General features: G+C 32.9%; 4 protein-coding genes across 5 annotated transcripts; 2 read left to right on the top strand and 2 right to left on the bottom strand.

Moving 5' to 3' along the window:
* Positions 1–75: 75 nt before the first annotated feature.
* On the top strand, positions 76–14,175 carry LOC105450848 (intracellular protein transport protein USO1-like). Of its 2 annotated transcripts, none has more exons than XM_011690920.1 (7): positions 76–359; positions 9,519–9,824; positions 11,125–11,192; positions 11,637–11,889; positions 12,079–12,195; positions 12,418–12,691; positions 12,782–14,175. In XM_011690920.1, exons 2-7 carry the CDS (start codon positions 9,622–9,624, stop codon positions 13,802–13,804), a joined length of 1,938 nt encoding a protein of 645 aa, XP_011689222.1. In that variant the 5' UTR covers positions 76–359; positions 9,519–9,621; the 3' UTR covers positions 13,805–14,175. The 2 variants fall into 2 exon arrangements, with proteins under 2 accessions (XP_011689222.1, XP_011689221.1); XM_011690919.1 differs by lacking the exon at positions 76–359 and adding an exon at positions 4,573–4,805.
* On the bottom strand, positions 144–2,380 carry LOC105450849. Its single transcript, XM_011690921.1, has 4 exons — positions 1,350–2,380; positions 866–1,136; positions 619–702; positions 144–533 (listed from the first exon to the last, which is right to left on the bottom strand). Exons 1-4 carry the CDS (start codon positions 1,598–1,600, stop codon positions 441–443), a joined length of 699 nt encoding a protein of 232 aa, XP_011689223.1. The 5' UTR covers positions 1,601–2,380; the 3' UTR covers positions 144–440.
* A 111-nt stretch (positions 14,176–14,286) lies between the features above and the next one.
* On the bottom strand, positions 14,287–17,000 carry LOC105450851 (HEAT repeat-containing protein 3). The gene is given in 7 exon segments (XM_011690924.1): positions 14,287–14,517; positions 14,583–14,756; positions 14,833–15,121; positions 15,230–15,754; positions 15,756–16,165; positions 16,315–16,575; positions 16,744–17,000. Coding segments are annotated over 7 exon segments (1,914 nt in total). The 5' UTR covers positions 16,882–17,000; the 3' UTR covers positions 14,287–14,400.
* Positions 17,001–17,189: 189 nt separating this feature from the next.
* On the top strand, positions 17,190–19,572 carry LOC105450854 (activating signal cointegrator 1). Its single transcript, XM_011690925.1, has 10 exons — positions 17,190–17,412; positions 17,474–17,586; positions 17,667–17,776; positions 17,883–17,982; positions 18,068–18,335; positions 18,399–18,687; positions 18,805–18,974; positions 19,044–19,165; positions 19,235–19,426; positions 19,499–19,572. Exons 1-10 carry the CDS (start codon positions 17,345–17,347, stop codon positions 19,570–19,572), a joined length of 1,506 nt encoding a protein of 501 aa, XP_011689227.1. The 5' UTR covers positions 17,190–17,344.
* Positions 19,573–20,681: the final 1,109 nt, after the last annotated feature.

Consider the following 20,681-nt stretch of genomic DNA (forward strand, 5'->3'; position numbering starts at 1 on the left):
CTGCGGTATTCACGCAATTTTAGTATATGATACCAAACTTTTCCGCTAGATCCCGCGACCTGACTGTTGAAAGAAAAATTCTAGCCTAACTCGTCTGAGTTGTAAATACTTTTCAGATATAACATCGCATTCGAATCGTCTTATGTTCATCAAATTTTTATTGTTATTTAATCATACATACAAAGTTCAGTGTGTGCGTGTGTATGTGTATCGTATATAAAAGATGGAGAGTAACAAGTTAGAATTTGGTCACGTTTGGGACAATCACATTAACAACAACAACAATATATACTTATGTCCTTCAATCGCTTTGCGACATGATGAAGCATGGACGAGAGACAGCAGAAGGTTAAACATCGGTAAGTAAATTTGTCTATTCAATTTCTTTTTTCTTTAATTCGCTTATTAAACCAAAATAATAAAGAGCGCCTGTATTTGATTCATAAATTGCCAGAATCGAAATAATTCCGGTCCTCGCCATATTCCTCTTCGTCCTTTCGCTCGATAAAAAAAGCCTCTTCATCTTCGACTTTCTGTTAAACGAAGCAAATATCTTTCAGATAAAAATACAACTTAACAATATAAAGAGAAAACGCACAAGATATATTACGCTCATACTTTCAGTGTCAATTTTTCTCGATCGATTGAAAGCGATCGTTCCAACTCGGATTCTTTCTGTTGCATAGCTCGTTCCTCACAAATCTAAAGATTTATTTCTCTTACATATAAAAAGCGTTACTCTATGAAGATATTCTTATATAGATTCTGTAATATTTTTGTCTTTACGAATAAATGTAATCTTAAATTTTTTTTGTCCGCATTTAATATTTTAATAAAAGATTTTTGTATTCTAAAATTAACTGACTTTATAATGGAGTAGCCAGTGGCCTAGATACTCCACAGGATCGGCCGGTTTCTTTGCTACAATTTCACAAAGAGCTCGGATCAAAAGTTTACTCAAAACCTTTTTTAGATAGATGCTATTCGGTGACAATTGTGCATGATGGTCATTAGACGATGAACTGCTAGACGTAGAATTAATAGAATCGCTGCTTTTATTGACTTCGATCTTTGCTTGCCATAAATCTTGCAAATTGTCGATATCGTCATCACTTAAATTTAGAGTCTTTAAAAGTCTGAGAAAGTAAAGGAAATAAAAGAGTTAGGGGGAGAAAATGGACGAAAAATAAGCCATCGATTTCTTCGTATTTATTTATGTTTATATACATTATTTTTTTCAATATTTTATATTATATTACGACGATAAAATTTATTTTACAACATTTTGGTTATAAACTTCAATTCTGATTAACATAAAATACACATGAAATTTATTGATTCCAGCTAACCTGACATGTTCATCCGTAAGACCAGTATTAATTATCAATGTTTTGATAAGATTTTCACTCAAACCTTTCTCATGCAAAAATGTCATGACTCTTCCATTTATTTCCTCGTGGCTTCTAGGGTTTTTTACATCCTTAATCACTTGTATGTTGTTTTCTAACGACCCTTCTTTCACCTGACCTTCTTTCTGCTTACATATTATGTCGACTTCTTGTTGCATCTCCAAAGATATATTATCGTTTATTTCTTGCATTTTAATATTTTTAATATTTCTACAACAACCTCTCCTACAATATTCTCCCTAAAAGATTTTATTTTGGAGCTAAGTTCTCGTCCTATTTCTTCGTAACATCTGACTAATTGTAAAATGATTATGATGATGAAATTGTAGACTATATTTGTATAATTTATAGGCAAATGAAAACTCTTGAAATGAAAATTGTATTTTAAAAATAATTTTGACATTTGATTTCACTCTTATTTCAAGTCTTTAAAAAGATGAGGTTTTATGCGAGTCACGCATAGTTTATCTTCAGCTATAATCAAGATTTTCTTGCGCTCTCACTTTGCGCGCGACGCTAAAATAAAAAAAATCGCGTGGGTTAACGCGACGAGGCCTTCATCGCGTTTAACAAACGGATGGATCTTCCTGCACTTAAATTTGCATAGTCACTGAGCCATTTACCGTGTGTGTATATATACACCGACAGAGTCACGTATTCGCGCATTGAGAGAAGGGTCTCGATTTCTGACCATTGTTATGTAAGAATTAGTGCAACGCGTTTTCGCGCGATCTTCCTAATTTATGAATACATTTTTGTACTGCACCGACATTTCTATGCTACCATTTCGCAAATACAATGTTCTTTATTTGGACAAATGCCACTAATCAAATCACTTTTAGCGTTAACAATTCTAATTGTTGCATTTTTTTATAATAACACGCCACGTATGACGACCATTTCTAACGTTGCTGATCTATCGGACAGAATCAAGGAAAATGAGTCATCCAGACTGATCTTTATTGAAGTATCGTGAATTACTTCGTAATTCAAAATGAAAAAAGTACGCGTGATAAAATCATAATATTTCATTACTTCAATATTTCAATTACTTCTCGATAACAAAAGAAAGATTACAATTTATAAAATATTCTTGAAGATTTAGTTACTTTTTACTGATTAATCTTAGCTTTGTGTAGCAATTTAAAATGCTTTATTGTAATAAAAATTAATGTAATATTTATTAAAAATATAATCTTCCCCTTTTCATTTATTAACAAGGTCGTCTTACTAGGTCAATCATCAAAGATAAAAAATGAGATAAAAGATCTGATGAAAGACGAAAAGATAAAAAGATCCTTTGCGATAAACTTTTTGTATCATCGGGATCATCTCATAATTATTTTCAATAGCGAGTTTCATTGCGCCGCTACTCTTGAAAGCCAACTCCATTATGCTCGCATACAATGCTCGAATTATAGGATAATGAAGTCTAATGATTTCAAAAGATTCACAGATCTATCTCAAGGCGCTGATATGCAACGTTATTTATTTTATTTATCAATTTATTTTGTGAATTTTTTGAAACACTAATATCGTATATAAAATTACTCGTGATTTTCTGGCTTTTTTCAGATTTTATCAATTATAACTGGCCGTTTAGATGCCCCTTTTTTTAAACACTAACATTGTACATAAAATGACTCGTGATTTTCTAACTTTTTTCAGATTTTATCAATTATAACAGATTTAGACGCCCATTTTTTGAAACAATAATATTGTCTATAAAATGACTCGTGATTTTCTCGGCTTTTTTCTAGATTTTATCAAATATAACAGATTTAGACGCCTTGTGCGAATATTACGAACGAACTGAATAAAGTTAGCACGATAACTGCTATCTTATCAGTTTGGCGATGTAATCAGTACAGAATTGAATCGAGATATAGTATGGGATAAATTGTTTGCATTTGGCAATAAGTTTCCCGCAACTGTGAGATGAATTAATTATGTCATGAAGTTAAGAGGTAACTGAGATTTCGTTTTATTCAAAACAATGAACGTTATTGATTATGCGAATTTGTAAAGTATTATTCAGTGTTGATAAAGTATCTATCCGGATAAAAAGATATCACGCGTTACTTACAATTAAATAGCATTTCGTGTCGTTGTCATCGATCGAAATACACTCATTGGATATGCAGATATTGCGTTTATTGAGATCACTGCCTTATTTTGCAATGCCATACGATAACCGTGACATGAAGAGAATATCAAGAAAAAAGATTTCTAGATGTAGCTTCTGCAATTCCGCGTTTCTACACTATTGATTCAACATACGAACGCGCGTTACATCATACGGATAAAATAGCATTTGCCTGCAGCTACATAAGTTTGCGTTATCGCAGACTTTTTTATTGAACGCTTACTTGTTGAGTAAGCTTTTTAATAAAATTTCAAAAAAATTTGTTTAGAGTTTAAATATATAATTGGAGATTAAAGAAATTTGGACAATATTTTTTCGGAAGAGAAATTTAGATTTAATTTGCGAATACTTTTAAATCTCTCGATGTAAAATATGGACATGTGTATACTTTTACTTACTAAGTTGTGTCTTTTCTTGTGCAACTTTCCAAGCCAGTTCCACTAACGCCTACCTACGCGATAAACCTGCGCCTAGAAATGCGCGAGCTTGCATACAGTCAGCATTAGTCAGCGTCGGTAACAATTTATTAAGCGAACATTTGGTAGAAATTTTGGTAGAAATTTTAATTATATTCATCATTTTTTATTTATCAAACATTTTTCCCAGAAATCTAAAGTTCTCAAGAGAAATTTGCAGTAAATGAAATAATTTCACTTATTTATATAATGCAATATTTTTCAAATTTGTTTATAAGTTTTTACTAATTGATAATTTTTTTAAAAATCATTTTATATATTGATAAGTCACAAAGATAGTACGATAAAACGTTAGTTAATATGAAATAAAATAAACATAATAAGAATGACATAAAATTAATATAAGTTAGCCTTACGGAGGTACGAATCTAAACACAAATTATGTGTGAGAATAAGAATTTTTGGTTCGAATTTTCCGCGCCGAGTTTTCCTGCCGACCAATCTGGTCTTTTTATCTTATCGTCGAACACGGCGCGAAATTCACGTGTACGCGAAAATGATCGAAGAATCACGATAGTGGCCGAATGTGGATGCGACCGGCAGCGGCCGCAGCAGACTGCCGCAGTTGGCCGGCGTGGCTCGTAAAGATAGGAGGGTTATTTATGTTGTTCGTTCGCTCATAGTTCCACACGTTGAACTTTGATTTATATGCTCGTGTGTCTCCTCAGTTCAGTCGTGATCAGTTACGTGAAAGTGTTTCGTGCTTCGTTAAATCGCGTCTTTGCAAAAATCCAAAGTGATACGTCGCTGCGATCAGCACACACGCATACTTACGTAAGTACAATGTCTTCGACAAGTCTCTTGTTCAGTCTCTTATGGGTATCGCGCGAGTATATCAAAATGCAAATGTCACTGTTTCCGTTTTGCTTGATGACGTTTTTCTGATACGATGATGAATCGTTGCGTTTTATAGACATGCAAAGTGTTGCACTTACGAAAGTCCAGTATAGTTATACACCCGAGCTTTTGTAGAATGAATAAGATACCGATGATGTTTGGATGAGTTGCCTTGGAGACACGAGAATCGAATACATCCACGATTGTGGGCTTAATATTAATATAAATCACGATAAGACGTACGTATACGTAAAGTCGCTCGCGACTCGCGACAACGTATATAATCGTTGCAAGTCACTGTTATCGTCATACCTAAAAATTGCCAATGAAATAATATACGGTATAAAACTTGACAGATTTGTAAGCGAATCACACGTTTGCTTCCGTAATTGTGAAACCATGAAACAATGTCCGATGCAAATCCTTTGTCCGTTTTGTTCATAATAAAGTTTTTTAATGATGATCTATCCTGCAGTGAATATCTGCTCACGCGATTCATAGAATTCATTGAGAACGAAATTTCTAAATACTTTCCCGATCACGACTCATGCCGAGAATGCGGATTACAACGAGATTCTATTTTCGGACGACTTTCGATTCTCGAACAATCGTTAATGGAGTTTTTCTGAAGTTTAATAACCGATAATTGTGCTTACATGCTGCTTAGATTGAAAGGTGCATTAATGATGCAGTAGTAAATTTTATAGCTTTTTATATATATATAGAAATCCATGACAAGTTACAACCAATCGATAGTTGCGTCGATATAGCTTATTGTTAGCACGAAATGCATATCAGTGTCATAGCATACCGTTGTATACATCCGCGATAAAGAAATGTTAATAGCTGTTTCTATCTGCATTACATATTTCGATTCTACATATATTGTAACTTGTAGAAAATTTTAGAGGAAAAAATAAAATCTTTGAATCTTACTGTCGTTCAGAGATAACACTATCTACAAGTAAAACAAGTTACAAATAAAAAGGTGTATTTTAAAACGGCGATATCAATGCATGTTCAAGATATAAAAAAAAAACGTACGAGAAATATGTCAATTTCGCAGTACTTACGGCAGTTTCGTAGAAATTACAGTTAAATCGATTTTTCTTCGAAAAAGTACTCCGATCGTGCCTTTACCTTTATCGTTAACTTTACAAACTCGTTTCGCGAGTTGTTGTAAATGAGATACAGAACGTAATTTTTTGCGTGCATTAATGACCGTAATTTTTTGTTCTTATTGTAACGAAAGAAAAATTTCCGAAAACACATGAAAACCATAATGTTCTGGAGAAGAGCGATCGTGCAGGCGTTTATATGATATAATTCCCCGTTAAATTTCCTAAGATCCAAAAATATCATCGGTGAAATAGAACGGCCGTGATTCTGGGTCGGAGCCAGAAAATCGCTGCGTTTTCACCCGAGGCGCGATTATCACTTTTCCCACTTTTAATAAAAACTTTCCAAGTTTTCTTACAAGTTCTTTCGACTTTCCTTACAGTCCTTTGGACTTTGCTTTATGCGCATCCATGATCGAGACATACTTATATGCTCAGCGTTAAATTTAATTATATGTCATGCTTTTTTTTTTCATATAGACATAAAATTTTTCTCAAATTACTCGTGCATGCAACGATATTGTAATATATTACTTTATTCGAATGTATATTTATTATATATTTTAAACTTTATATAATATTATACGAAAATTATATATAAAAATTAATTTCTGATGTAAGAAAAATTCGCAGAAAAGAAGGCTCAGTAAGACTTAAACGATAAATTCATTATACGGATATTTATATATCGCCGAATCTATGTGACTTTTAATCACAATATATCGACACCTCAAGTAAACCGCGATGAAAATGAGATAAGTTGCATTGTCGTCCACGCGAGTTCAGTTGCACGGCGCGATGAGTCATCAGCCAAACTTAGACATCGTGTATCAATTATACACAGCTGGCAATTAAATGGAACGTCGATCGTAATCATCGATTCAATTTTATTATTGCAGTCTAAACAACACGCTTTGCTGCCAACTTAAAATATAAATTTATCGGCACATAAAAAATTATCTCGCGTTTGCCAATATGCCATTTTGTTATCTATTTATTTTAGCTATCCGGTTTCGAGGTGTCCGACGACACAGGTAGAGACGGGTAGAGAGATACTCCTTTTCGCAGTTTTTATCGAAATCAGCGATCGATTCCGCGTCATAGCATGCTCCGATTAAACCAAGTGCGAGGGCATTTGCTTGTACTAGTGAAATGCTTCTCGTCAACAGCGAGAGATTAGATTAAATCCTCTTTGCGCTGAAATTTGCTGAGTAGCGGATCTTTGAAATAATATAATTTTACTTGTGGCGTCCTGAAGCTCCAAAATATACAGACAAATTATGATCGGGACGCAATTTATCGGAACGTATTTGACAAATAACACGCAAAGAAAAATGTCGTAGCTTTTTTGCGAAAGAAGCTCGCTTCCTTACGTCCAACTATTTAGTACCTTCCTATTATGTACGTTACGTTAGCGACATGCTCCAGTCGTTTCTCACAAATATGTACATACTATGTTGCATTATAGACGGCAAGTACATAAGCAACGGGAAAACGACGCGTGTTAATTCGATATACAAGGAGATCTTTTTTCAACTCGCTCGTTGCACGTGCTACAATCGAATTGCGAAACTCGTGCATCATATAGTTACGTCATAATCTGCAGCGATTAATCGATTGCGTTTGAAGACTAATAATCTACGCGCAAATGCAAATGTATGGAGGCATCCCAGATCTACCTTTCACCTATCAATTTAAAGTTAATTCTACCATAATTTGAGATCGGAGGTTCAAATGATTTTAAGTCATTTTATTAGCAACAAATTTTTAAGTTATAAGTAATCGAAAATGAAAATGTTTTGAAAATGAAGTGCAAGTTCAAAGGTGCAATCAGATAGCAAAATTATATTCTAAATTAAAAAACGATTTCTACTTACATATAACAGATTTACAAAATGTGTGGATAATTATAGAGATATTTAATTTAACACAAATTACGGCGCATACGATGACTTTTCTCGATATTGGCTGGGGAAGCGTCAATTCCAAATTCCAAATTAGTCAAAGAATCCAAAGGTGAAAGGTCTGGGACATCTTGTATAGCTGACTCGCGCTGCAGACATCCATCGAGATGATTCCGATCGTTATGGAATAATCGCGTGCCTTATAGTACAGTTCACTTGGGTTAATATATTCTAAAACAACTGCCAATATTCATACAATCAATGGAGTGGAATTCAGTGCTTTCTGCAACGCGATTTGTCATTCATCAATATTGAGTTTTTTTGAAAAGAATGTGAAAAATATTAATTTGATATAAAAAAAAAAATGCACATGATTGTGGTTAATCTTTTGTTTTTCTTTATCTCATAAATTCGTAAAACATACATATATATTTTTTACTTATTCTCTCTTTCTACAATTAATACAAAGACTTGCATTCGTGAGCGCGATCGTGTATATATTAGCATAAAACCTTCAAGCATGTTTTGCATTTTGTCGTGCATCGCTCATCATTCGTCACAAAATAGAATCGTATTCGAAATTTACGCACGATATATCGAACGCGATTTCGAATCGCGAGGCAGTGCACGAATTGAACAAAACGGAGCGCGACGGTGAACTAATTGAGCTAATTGCATTTGTTAGACACTATTTGTACGTGCCGATTCATACGATGCATTTTAGTCCGATGCATGCGTACATATTCGTTCGTCTTCTTCGCATCGCAAAATTCACAACGTCTTTTGAAGTGTCAACTTTTTTATTCCGCTTGAAGAAAAATCTTTAAATGCTTAAAATTAAACTCATAAAACTTTTTGATGAATAACGATACATAATTTTCAAAATTGCAATTGAATATTTACTTGCATGTTAAAATTAAAGAAATAAAATCGAAAAATTATATTTTCGATTGAAGATGCTGAAAGAGAGGAAAAAAAGATAAAATTAATCTACCGTGCTATGCAATCGGAAAAACGAGAGACGCAATTTGCAAGCAATAATAACATTATGCAAACGACATACAGTTGTTTCGCGCATTGTAATTCAGCAGACGATTAGAAGATGTCTTGTTAACCGGGTTAGCGTGACGCGAGAGTGTTTACAGCTTTTTATCGTCATTGAGTTAGTAAATTAATCCCATCGTCAATATGTAGCCGCAGTATCGGTCGTTCATCGGTTCTATTTGGTAGGGTCATTCAATTTGAACTTAGCAATTGTCGTGAACGATGAATGCACGCACGGACATCCAGCAATTATATCGCTCCAAATCGCTTTCCTCTCGTTCATCGCCTAGCACTGATCGGACTGACGATAGCTCATCAACGTATAGTTAGTAATTAATCGCGAATGTCTTGACAAACTTTATCATTTTCGCGTGTCATGACAGTGCACATTTGACAATGAGCAGAGAAATTTTATCACTTTTATCTTAATTACATTTACCTAATTGGTTTCAATTACATGTATTTACTGCAATTACATTTCGTTTTGAATACTTTTTATTGTGTGCCTCTTTTTTGTCATACGCCAACGTATAAAAATTCTTACGCAAATTTTTAATATAGATTATTTCGTGAAATTACAATAGCTTGCAGGATTGCGGCAGGAGTTATGACAAGAAATCGATGACTTCCACGTGGCATTTCGCTTAATATCTTTCTCGACGACGATCGAAATTTGACGGGTGAATCATGTCGTCTTCGAGGCCCAGACGGCCTAGCGTATCGATCTATGATTATCCGGAACATCTGAATCCGTTCAACGATGACACGACAAGTTCTCAGCCGCAAGTACATCACGAGGGTAAATCGTCGAAAGAATCCAGACACAAGTTCTGGACGTTTGGCAGAAGCCGAAAGAAAAGATCGAACAGCTTCTCGATCAAATCGACTTGGTGAGTTGGTATTTTTAAATAAGTATTATTAGCCGTTAGCAATTATTCTTATATGATGTGCTATAATAAAATACAAGTGTGATTGCGTGAAACTTTTCTTCATAACTTTTACAAAGAGGGCATACGATGAAACAACGCATAAGACCACATTGATATTACGAAATATAACAGTACTCTTTTGAAAATTGATTCGTACTCTGTTTTTCCATTTTCAATATTCCCTACAGTTTTTTCAGAGAAGCGAAACAATTAACTACCCGCACACAATTGTTACACACACAATTCCACTATACGAAAGTCACGCTATATTTTTACAGAAAATTATTCCGCGTGTAGGTATACTCTCGCATTATTCACGTGATTAAAAAAAAAATACTTTCATCAAGATTAAATTAAGTTCTGGTCTGATTAGCAATCGGAATAATCGAACTAATCAGAGCTGCGCGAAGAAAACCAAAGAATCTGCGCCGTGAGCATCATTATCGAATCGAAAGTTGAATTAACACACGTTGCGCGTACGTACAATAGCGAATATAACGTACGCTTCAAATTATCGGCCGTGATCGTCGACAAAGTGGAAGTGATATTAAGCGAAATGAGGATGAATATAATCGTACAACGCTTTTAACTGCAAATGTGCATAGGAAGGCTTTGTGTCATTCACGCACGTGTTTGGAAAATTCACTTTTTCACCTTTTTTTTAATTTTTACGCAGTAAATCAATTAGTATGTATTCAATTCTAAACGCGTGCCTGTAGCAATAGATAGATTAAAATAAGAATATGTTTGTAAGACAAGTATCGCCTGATGACACAAAGTTCCTTGAAAGTTTTTATAATTATTCCTAAATTCATATAGAATTTATAATACAATATTTTAATTCCGACTTAGATTCTTAATCGACGCAGTTTGCAAAAATTTGCAAGACATCAATGATGACGTAGCACGTTATGAATTTTCTAACATATGTCCAAAGTATGTCAAACGATGAGCCTCGCAATCTCGTCATCTTTGCGTGTGCGTAAACGTCGCATAAAGATCCGTTAAGGCAACGCAAAACGCGCAACATGATTATTACTATCGCCTATTGCGGAATCAGAGCGCTTTTAAATGAATAATATGTTACTTTAATTTTATTATTAACGCGATTATAATTTTAATATATGTATAATCTTATAGTGTGTGCAATTTTAATTGTATATTAAATTAAATATCATCCAGCTCTTTCTATTATAATTCAATATAAAAGTAACAATGTAGTTAATGTGACAATTAATTCAATATCGATCTTTACATTTAGGAATGGATTGTTTGGAAAGCGCAAAGAAAATCCAGAATCGGTGGAAAAGAGGTCGACGATTACAACAGGTTTGTCTATCCGAAATTTAATTGCATAATCTCGACTCCTATATAAAACACATTAATTTAAAATAAGATAAAATATTAAAATTAATTAATATATTAGAAAGAGTACACGCGTAATTTTAATAATAAATGAACAATTTCTTTTTCAAATTGTTTTAATTGTTTCGATGTTTTTAAAGGACGATTTAATACACTTCAAAAGTATGTATTCACTAATTTAATGTAATTTTGTGTTTATATTTTAAATTTAAAATAAAATAAAAATCTGAAAAATAAGCTTTTTAATTGTAAAAATAATTGTACAATTTACATACATATCCGCGCGCGCGATTTATTACTTTATATATTGTGAAATATTAAGTATAGAAAATGTAATATTATGTAATAAATAATATATTTTATAAAAAAATATAAAATAAAATACAACTTACCACACTTATATTGTAGTCTCGACTACGTACAAAAGAGAACCTTATGACAGACCGACAGCACCTTTACGACTGTCTAAGGATCAGCAAGAATTTGATGAAGCCTTGGGAACTTTGACAAGGAGAAGGAAGTACACTTTCGACAACACCTCAAGATATAGCTCGAATTTAACGGTAAACGGAGATCCTGCTAAGATCAGTGATGGAAATCCTCAAAATACTACAACGTCTATCATGAGCGTTAATCTTACTCCGAAACCACCAGCCAGAAGGTAAATTTCGCAGAATTAAAATCGACATTTAAACAATATTCTACAAGAATGTATTTATAAGAAACTTACTTTATTGATTTATATTCGAATAGAATAATATTAAAATAATTTTATAATCCCTGAAAGATGTTCGTAGAAATATTCCTTTTAGAATATTAAAATTAAATTTTCAATAATTTTGTTTTTCAGATTTGGACAGGTGAGCCCAAGGCCAACGGACAAGATACCACCTTTGAATTTCGAAGACAAGCAAAATGGTAGTGTTAATTGTCACGATAAATCAGAGGAGATCCCGATTCCACCAATGTGAGATCATCTGTACTTTGTTTTTTTTTCTGTAGATATTTCTGACAGTTACTATAATTCGAAACTTTAGTTGCCATAAATCTTAAGCGATAAAATAAAATCTTTTCCGATAATATAAAAAAAAAATTCTCGTTATACGTAAGATGTCAAAATACAACAAACGTACAGTACATTCTGCTCGAAATTAAAAATTTTACTTACAATGTGCAATTTTTTTTTCAGGCGAAGATTCGGCAATAGATCATCGCAAAGATTGAGTGGAACCACGTTGGAGGAAGATTCGACAAATCGTTCCGGTAACATTAGCCTGAGGGACGAGAACGAAAATGTGCCCGAGGATTACGTTTTTAAGAGATTCAACCAGGACGCTGTGAGAAGATCGAATTTGTCCATCAACAGTTGTATATCCGTTACCAGTACGACAAGTACGTACGGACGTAAAAAACGGAGAGCACCGCAACCGCCGAAACAGAAGGAACAATTGGATACTCCTCTGGTACGATATATAAACTTTCTGAATGACGGTATTGATATTTGATAAATGAGTGTAATAAATACAACTGATGTAATGATAATGTTTTTACAGGAAGGCAATTGTCAATCTGCAGCGGAGGCCAATAAAATAGAACCTATATCAGAAACGAGTAAACTTGAACTCCGAATAACCGAGCCGATCGACATCGCCAGGGTCACTGAAAACATCGATGAAATGAAAAAGCCTTGCGAAGAATTGAACGAGACGTCGCTCCGGAAAGAAGAGAAGCAAGCGGAATTATATCTGAAAACTACTAAAGACACGCCGTCTGATAATGTTACGAAGAATACCGGGAGGAATGAAATATGTGACATTTCTAAGAACTGCGAGTCTGAGGAGAAGAAAGAAAAAAAGGATCTTTCGGAAGAAAAAATACTTGAATCTGATGGAAAATCAGAGAAATCTGAATCCGAGTCGAAAGTAAATGAGAACTCAAACATTATTATTGTTAAGGATACGGTCGAGAAAGATTCCGTGGATATAGAATATAGAAGAACGTCTCAGGAAAAGATCGAGATCATCAAGGATATTGATGAAGAATCTGATGAAGTTTGTCTGAGAAAAAAGGGTTCGTCCAGCACATTATCGCGAAGCGACAGTTTTTCCGTGAAGGAGGAAATTGAAAAGATCGAGAGACAGATCAAGGCATTGGAAAGTAAAAACGCATCTAATGAGCAAGAAGATATCGACGATGTGTGTTCCGATGATCCGATAACGAGCACCAGATTATCTATCCAGGCGAATCGCCGACACTTTTTCGAAAATATGGTGGATGGGCCGTCTGGTCCAGTTAAGTTGGAATTCAAGAAATTGCCACGTGAACAGAATGACATTCATGTGGTCAGATTAACGGATTCGCCAATACCAATCGCAGCGTCTCGCGATCCGGTAAAAGTGATCGAATTACACATTTCTGAACCGATCAAACATAAACCCGAGCTTTTGGACGAAGTAAATCCCATACCAAAACCCAGGAGACACAGTGCGCTTAGTTTAAGAGACACATCTGAATTTAAATCAAAGGACGAAAACAAAAATTTAAAAGACGATGATAACAGAGGAAAGTCTTTTTAAAATCTTAAATCTTCGATCGTATCCGTTCCCAATGAAATTCTGTTGTTTTCATGATTTTTACATGCATTGAGGATATAATTGTGTTTAGTAATTTATCATATATGAATCTATTATATATGAATTATTCAAAGACTGTAAGTACATTCTATATTATGTACCTTTGTTTTCTTAGATTGCAATGATTTACATAACGCGTCGAATATATTTTTTTTGCAAAAAAATTTACTGCAGAGAACTTTAGCATTTCTATTTAATTGATAATTATACAGTGATAATTATACATTATCTTCATTTCTGATATTTTACTGTAACAATTTAGCTATTATTTTCGTTATTTATTGATATGAAATAAAGCATAAACTGTCAAGAAATATCTTGTGATAAAAAACATTATCCTATTCCGGATCTAAAAACCCAAAAGTAAAATCATTTAAAGTAAATATTATAAAAGTGCAGAAAAATAAAGTGACAAGTGCGAGAGTACTTTTCTTGCTCTTCAAAAATATTTCACAAGTTATTTGTTACAAAACTATTTTCGTTCATCATCCGTGTAATTCGAAGAAATCTCTCGAATAAACAACAACGTTTAATCACGTTCATTTTTGTTTAATTCCTATTCGTTTCTGTTTATATTTTATAAACCTATTTAAGTTTGCGTTTACAGTTGATACTACGACTGTGCCACCTTGTAATTGTTTCTTCTGTTGGTGCATCTACAAAATAATTATATGCAAATCAATGTATTGATATTTGATACAACAAACAAAAAAATAATTACCTTGTTTTTAAAATGTGGCATTACAGATAGCAATCTCGGAACCAATTTGATATCTGCCGCTAAATAATCAGTCTCGTCTTCCGCATATATGTCCATTATTGCGTCTATAGATTCTGCTACAACCCATACTTGAGTTTCAGTTTTTGCCATGTCCAATAACAATGTGGAAACAAACTGCCAAAAATAAATAATAATTGCTATAAAGATACTCTTGCAGAAAAGAAACCAAAAGAAACACGAAAATAATCACCTTTATTGCTTCATCATTTTTCGAATCTTTCTTATTCAACATGATCTGTGCTAGATTACAGAGCATCCTTATCATATTAACGCGGACATCCGTACTGACACATTGAAATGACAGCACGTCATTTAACATAGACTGGATGTCGTTAGAAATGAATTGATTTAATTTAACGACATTCGCTCGTACTTCGACTAAACGTTGAAGAATGGCTCTCATGGCAGCAGTACTTGCTTCTGCAAGTTTTACATCCTTGCTGATCTGCTTAAACTCTGCTGCAATATCTATCCATTTCCTAAATGCAAAAATATCCAAAATTAACAAAAGCCAATAATTATTATAAATAATAGAAAAGAAAAAAAATATTCTTATTATTGTTCAAAAGAATTTGGAATTTATCTACCCAAATAAATTGTCAACGCCTCCAAAAACATCAACCTCTTCTATGCTGGACAATAAATTGTTTAAACATAAATAAGCTGCACACTGAATGTTGTAAAATTGCTTCAACGTAGCCTTTCCTTCTTCAGTTTGATCTAATATTTCCTGACTGATTTCATCCACTACAAATTTAGTCTTGTCCCAAATTTTTTCAATTAAGCTACAATTTTCCATAATTTCAATTAGTTCTACTGGAAGCGTTGCCGTTATTTTCAAATCTTCATTCATAGAATCATCATCCAAACATTCAGTTTCGAGCTCCATTGATTCAGAATCATCAGTGTCAGAATTGTTTGCAGTGTCCTCATCATATTGAATACACAAATTTGCCAAGATCTGTAAAGCTTGTTCCTGTATTTCCAATAAGTTTCTATTCATTTGTACTTTCTTCTTTTTATCGCTCGAAGAAGCGTTGGATTCATGTGGTAGGATAGACGTTAAGCTAGACAGCATTTCTCTATGATCGGTTGTGAGCATATCAGATATCTGGCAACACCTTACGAAATACATGTATCCAAGTATTGTCTGTACAATGACAGATATTAATTAATACCTCAGTTGCACAAGTTTTCAGGAGCATTATTTTAAAAGCAGACTTATCATCGTCGACTTTTAAATCCAACAGATTAAAGAAAACTGATTCGTTTTGTTGAATTTTACTGATGGCAGCGTCATTTTCCTCTGTCAAGCATACCATGAATTGTATAACAACGCTGACAATCTCCGTTCCATAAATATCAACATCCAAAAACCTTATCAAGAATGATAACAAATCTTCTTCATTAGCTCGCTTGATCGCGCTCTCATCATTTGCGCATAACGTCCGCAACAAGTTTACTGCTTGAATAAAAGTCGTTTTTTCGTCCACAGCTTGTTTAGGCTTCCAGTCTGAATAGTACTATAGACAGAGAATTTATTCAATTTTAAAATATCTTTGCGAAAACTTTGTTATATGTAATTGTTACTTTAATTCATCTTATGTATTAAGAAATATTGAAACGTGTTAGGTATAAATATATGGATATAATTAATACAAACGTATCATACTTGTCTCAGTAATGCAGTGAGTGGAGTTATAATGTCATCTCTAATTAAATCATTGCACACTTCCTCACTACCATTTTCAGCAATTTCCCGCAAAGTGTGTGCGGTATTCGCTCGTATAGCGACATTATGATCCATCAACAGTGGACCAATTATTTTTGCTATTCCATCCTTAGCGATTTGCTTGGCCATAGAAAAATCGCAAGACATTGAGGCCAATATTTGCAGAGCAGATAATTTCTCTTCGAGATTACACGACTGTATCTAGATAGAAAGAAAGAAATACATATTAAGAAGAGACGTCGTATCCTCGTTGTATATTTTATTATTAAATCTTATCAACTTTTAATTAACTTAATTTTACTTTAAATAACGTATATATTAATACACTGCATATCGCATCGATAAAACCTGATCGCTATCTATGCTCACATCATCGTAAACGTTTTGCAAAATCTTGCCCCTGTCTCCTTCCGTAAGTTCTTCATTTAACTCGAACTCCTGAACAGACGGTAATCCAGTGGGATTTTCCTTGTGAGGCTTCAGTCGCTGCCGCTTATGCTTACCCATCCCTAAATAATTTGATAACTATTGAAAATAATAAAATATACAAATCCAAGCGTATCTCAAAGAGGCACGAGAGGTTAGGACAAGTGCACTGTGCACATGAGCAATGAGCATGGCCGCATGGGTCGATCCAAATCAATCATATCAAGTAACACGACACCTTCAGGTAATTTTGCAAGACTCGTAACTAAGTGCACTGTATTACCAATATAAGTCGCTAAATTATCATGCGAACAATATATATTATGTATTGATGGTAATGCAGTGCGTGACACATAATGGCGATATCAACACCATTGACATATATATATATTATGATGTATGCTACTACCTTACCTAACCTAACCTAATGCAAATTACAATCATTGCAAACCGTTTTTCGGATTTTTCTAGAAAAAGATCGCATGTAGTGTTTCGACATTGTTGCACATTATATTGAAAATTGTCATTCATTTGTTCAAGAATCATGGAGAAATGGATGCGAGAGAAATTGTCCGAATTATTGAATTTTCTGGTCCCGAATGATTTAACCACGTAAGTACAAATGAGTAATGAAAATTTGTATCTGTATAATGTCGTCTCATCTATTTTTCAGGTATATTTTACAGGTGGAAAATGAAAAAGATTTAGATGAATACCTTAGATCTCTTTTGGATAATGAAAATCCAAGTCACAGACAATTTGTGACAGAATTGAAAAAGAGACGCGGTGAGTAACTCTATCTAGATGTAAATTTTGGAGAATTTTGCTAGATTATTAAAATTATTGCACTGTTATTATTGTTTTAGCCTCTTATAATAATGAAACTAGATACAAGAAGACAAATGACGACGATAATATATCCAAGAAACAAAGCGATAAGAAAAAGGGGAAAGCAAAAGGGAAAAAAAATGTTCAAGTACACATTTTATATTTTTTTAGAGGATTATATAACAAATAGATTAATCAATTGTGTTAGAAAATTGTTGAGCATTTTGTGTACCATTTTTCTTTTTGTATATTAGGTCCAAGAAGTTGTAAAGCCTGAGATAAAATCTGAAAAGATAGAAAAGAAGAAGACTAAATTTGTCAGTTTATTGTCTCATGGAAATGTTCTGTTGAAAGGTATTTATAATTTATATAATAAATTTGTACAAATAATATACATATATCTAGCAATGTTTTGTGTATAGATAATTTTTTTTCTCAGGAAGACATAAATGTGACTGTGAAGCAAACAGACATGCATTGATTAACAATTGTCTTAATTGTGGAAGAATAGTCTGTGTACAAGAAGGCTCAGGACCATGTTTCTTTTGTGGAGAACTTGTTTGTTCTCCAGATGAACAGATATTACTTCGAAGCAATACTAAACAGGCTGATAATTTGTATAATAAATTGATGGATCAAAAACCAAATAAAGATCTTGAAGATTCTCTTAAACAAAGGGACAAACTTCTTGAATTTGATCGCAATAGGTATGTATTTGTTATTTCAGTTAACATTTTCTATACATTAACTGTCATAAATTTAATTTACAGTTCTCGTCGCACTAAAGTGATCGATGACGAGTCAGACTATTATCAGTCAAATAGCATTTGGCTTTCTCACGATGAGCGCAAAAAGCTACAGAAGCAAGAAGATGAAGCATTAGCACGCAAGCATGCGTCGCGTTTAGACAGAAAAGTCGTTATAGATTTTATGGGAAGAGTGGTAGTTGATGAAGATCAATTCATTAACTTGCAATCGGAAGATCTTGATGAAACAATATCATATGACGACTTTGAAAATCCGAACATTTGTCCAACGATAGAATTTGATCGTCCAACAGTAAGATTGCAGATCTTTTATAAATAACGATAATAAATTAATTATGTCAGAAGTTTACTTCTATTGCTAATTCTAAACAATCATACATTTTTCATTTCATATCGTTACTATATCAAGTTTGTTGAGATGGGAATATTTGAAACAAGTAAAAAAGTAGAAAATCACACATGGAAAGAAAATATAGAAAGCAGAATACAGGATAAAGAGTATTTAGAAATGTTTGACCAAGGCCTGTGTTTGAGCATGCATCAACCTTATGCATCCTTGCTAGTAGCAGGAATAAAGATGTGAGTAATGTATTTAAAAATAATTCATGTAATCAGCAGATGGCTAACATGTGATTTTAACATTATTAGTCACGAGGGTAGAAGTTGGTATTCTTCACATAGGGGAAGATTATGGATTGCATCGGCTGCTAAAGTACCTTCCTCTGAAGAAATATCTAATATAGAGCAAGCCTATCGCATATTAAAAAATGGTTGGTAAAAAATATTTATCTAGAAATATTTGTTTTATCCTTGATTATTATATACCTTGATAATTTTAGAAAAAATTAAGTTCCCCGAAACCTATCCTACGAGCTGCCTGTTAGGCTGTGTAACAGTGACCGATGTTTTACCTCAAAAAGAATATAGAAATTTATATCCAGAAGGAGAAAACGATAATCCGTATGTCTTCATATGTGAGAACTCTTACATGTTACCAATACAATTTCCTATGAAAGGAAAACATAAAATTTGTAAGTAAAAATATTAATGATTTTCATTATAATTAATATATGCTGCAACTGAAATAAATTCTTTTATCACAGATAAAATGGATAAAAAAATTCATCAAGCTGCTTCTAAATTGTTAGAAAAAGCCATGAAAACGGCTAGTAATTAATATTTCTCTATATTAATTTCATATTATTCCTTTCTTTATCAAATTATTATATAAGAAATTTTCCCAGAGATATATACATGTTTATTTATTTAGTGTTAATAATTTAAATATACATGCATTCTATTAAAAATAATTATCTGGTTTTTATATAAAAGTGATTTTTCTGCTAATGTATCTAATAAAAATTTTACAGAAATATAGTCTGCGTATTACATTAAATTTGTTACTTGTATACAACGGATAATTATTTAATTCACATAAACTCTACAAGATGTTACGTTGATATAACCGTTCATGCATGCTTTTCATTGTTTATTTGTCATACTTTCATATATTTTGTTGATGAAAAAATATCAATTCTACTATGGTTGCGATATCAGCCTTTTGTAAACAGTTTTAAAAATTATTTGTGCTATATCGCGCACGAGATAGAGCATATATCTGAAATATATAAACACATACTTTTATTTATTAAGAAAAGCACGAGGATTTATTACTGTACGAAATTTTTTCATTTTTCAAGTGTGCCAATTATTTTATTAATATCTTAGTGTCTTGCCTATATAAGAATCTTCAATATCGCCACGAATCACTTTTCTATTATTCTGACGCATTAAATTAGGCTATAAACCAGCACAGTTCAATAAAAACCTCTCATCCACACTATGTTATTAATAAAAAAGCTGGATAATTAAATGTAAATTAAAGTACGTTAGCTCAAGCATTGTTATAGATCTTTTTCTATTGAGCAAAATTCTCTTCATTATTTCTCAAAACACTTTACACTAAGCTAATCGATTACGTACCGTTTTGCGCAATGTCGACACACAATTATGTAAGCTTAGGAAAACACATTATTTGTATGAATCTAACGTACATACAAACTTATACACATTCAACAATCTAAAACAATGTTGAATAAGATGAAAAAAATATTGCAGAGTAATGTTAACAAATAGTATTTAATAAGCAGATCGTATTTCGAGTTTTAATAGTTTGACGATCAATAAGGAATGTATAGTATGAATAAATAAATATGTGATTACTACTCTTAAATAAACAGAACAGTTACTTTTATACGATTTCGGTACACATTAATATAGATGATG

This window comes from Wasmannia auropunctata, unplaced genomic scaffold, assembly GCF_000956235.1.
Source record: "Wasmannia auropunctata unplaced genomic scaffold, wasmannia.A_1.0 LD336055.1, whole genome shotgun sequence".
Classification (NCBI taxonomy): domain Eukaryota; kingdom Metazoa; phylum Arthropoda; class Insecta; order Hymenoptera; family Formicidae; genus Wasmannia; species Wasmannia auropunctata.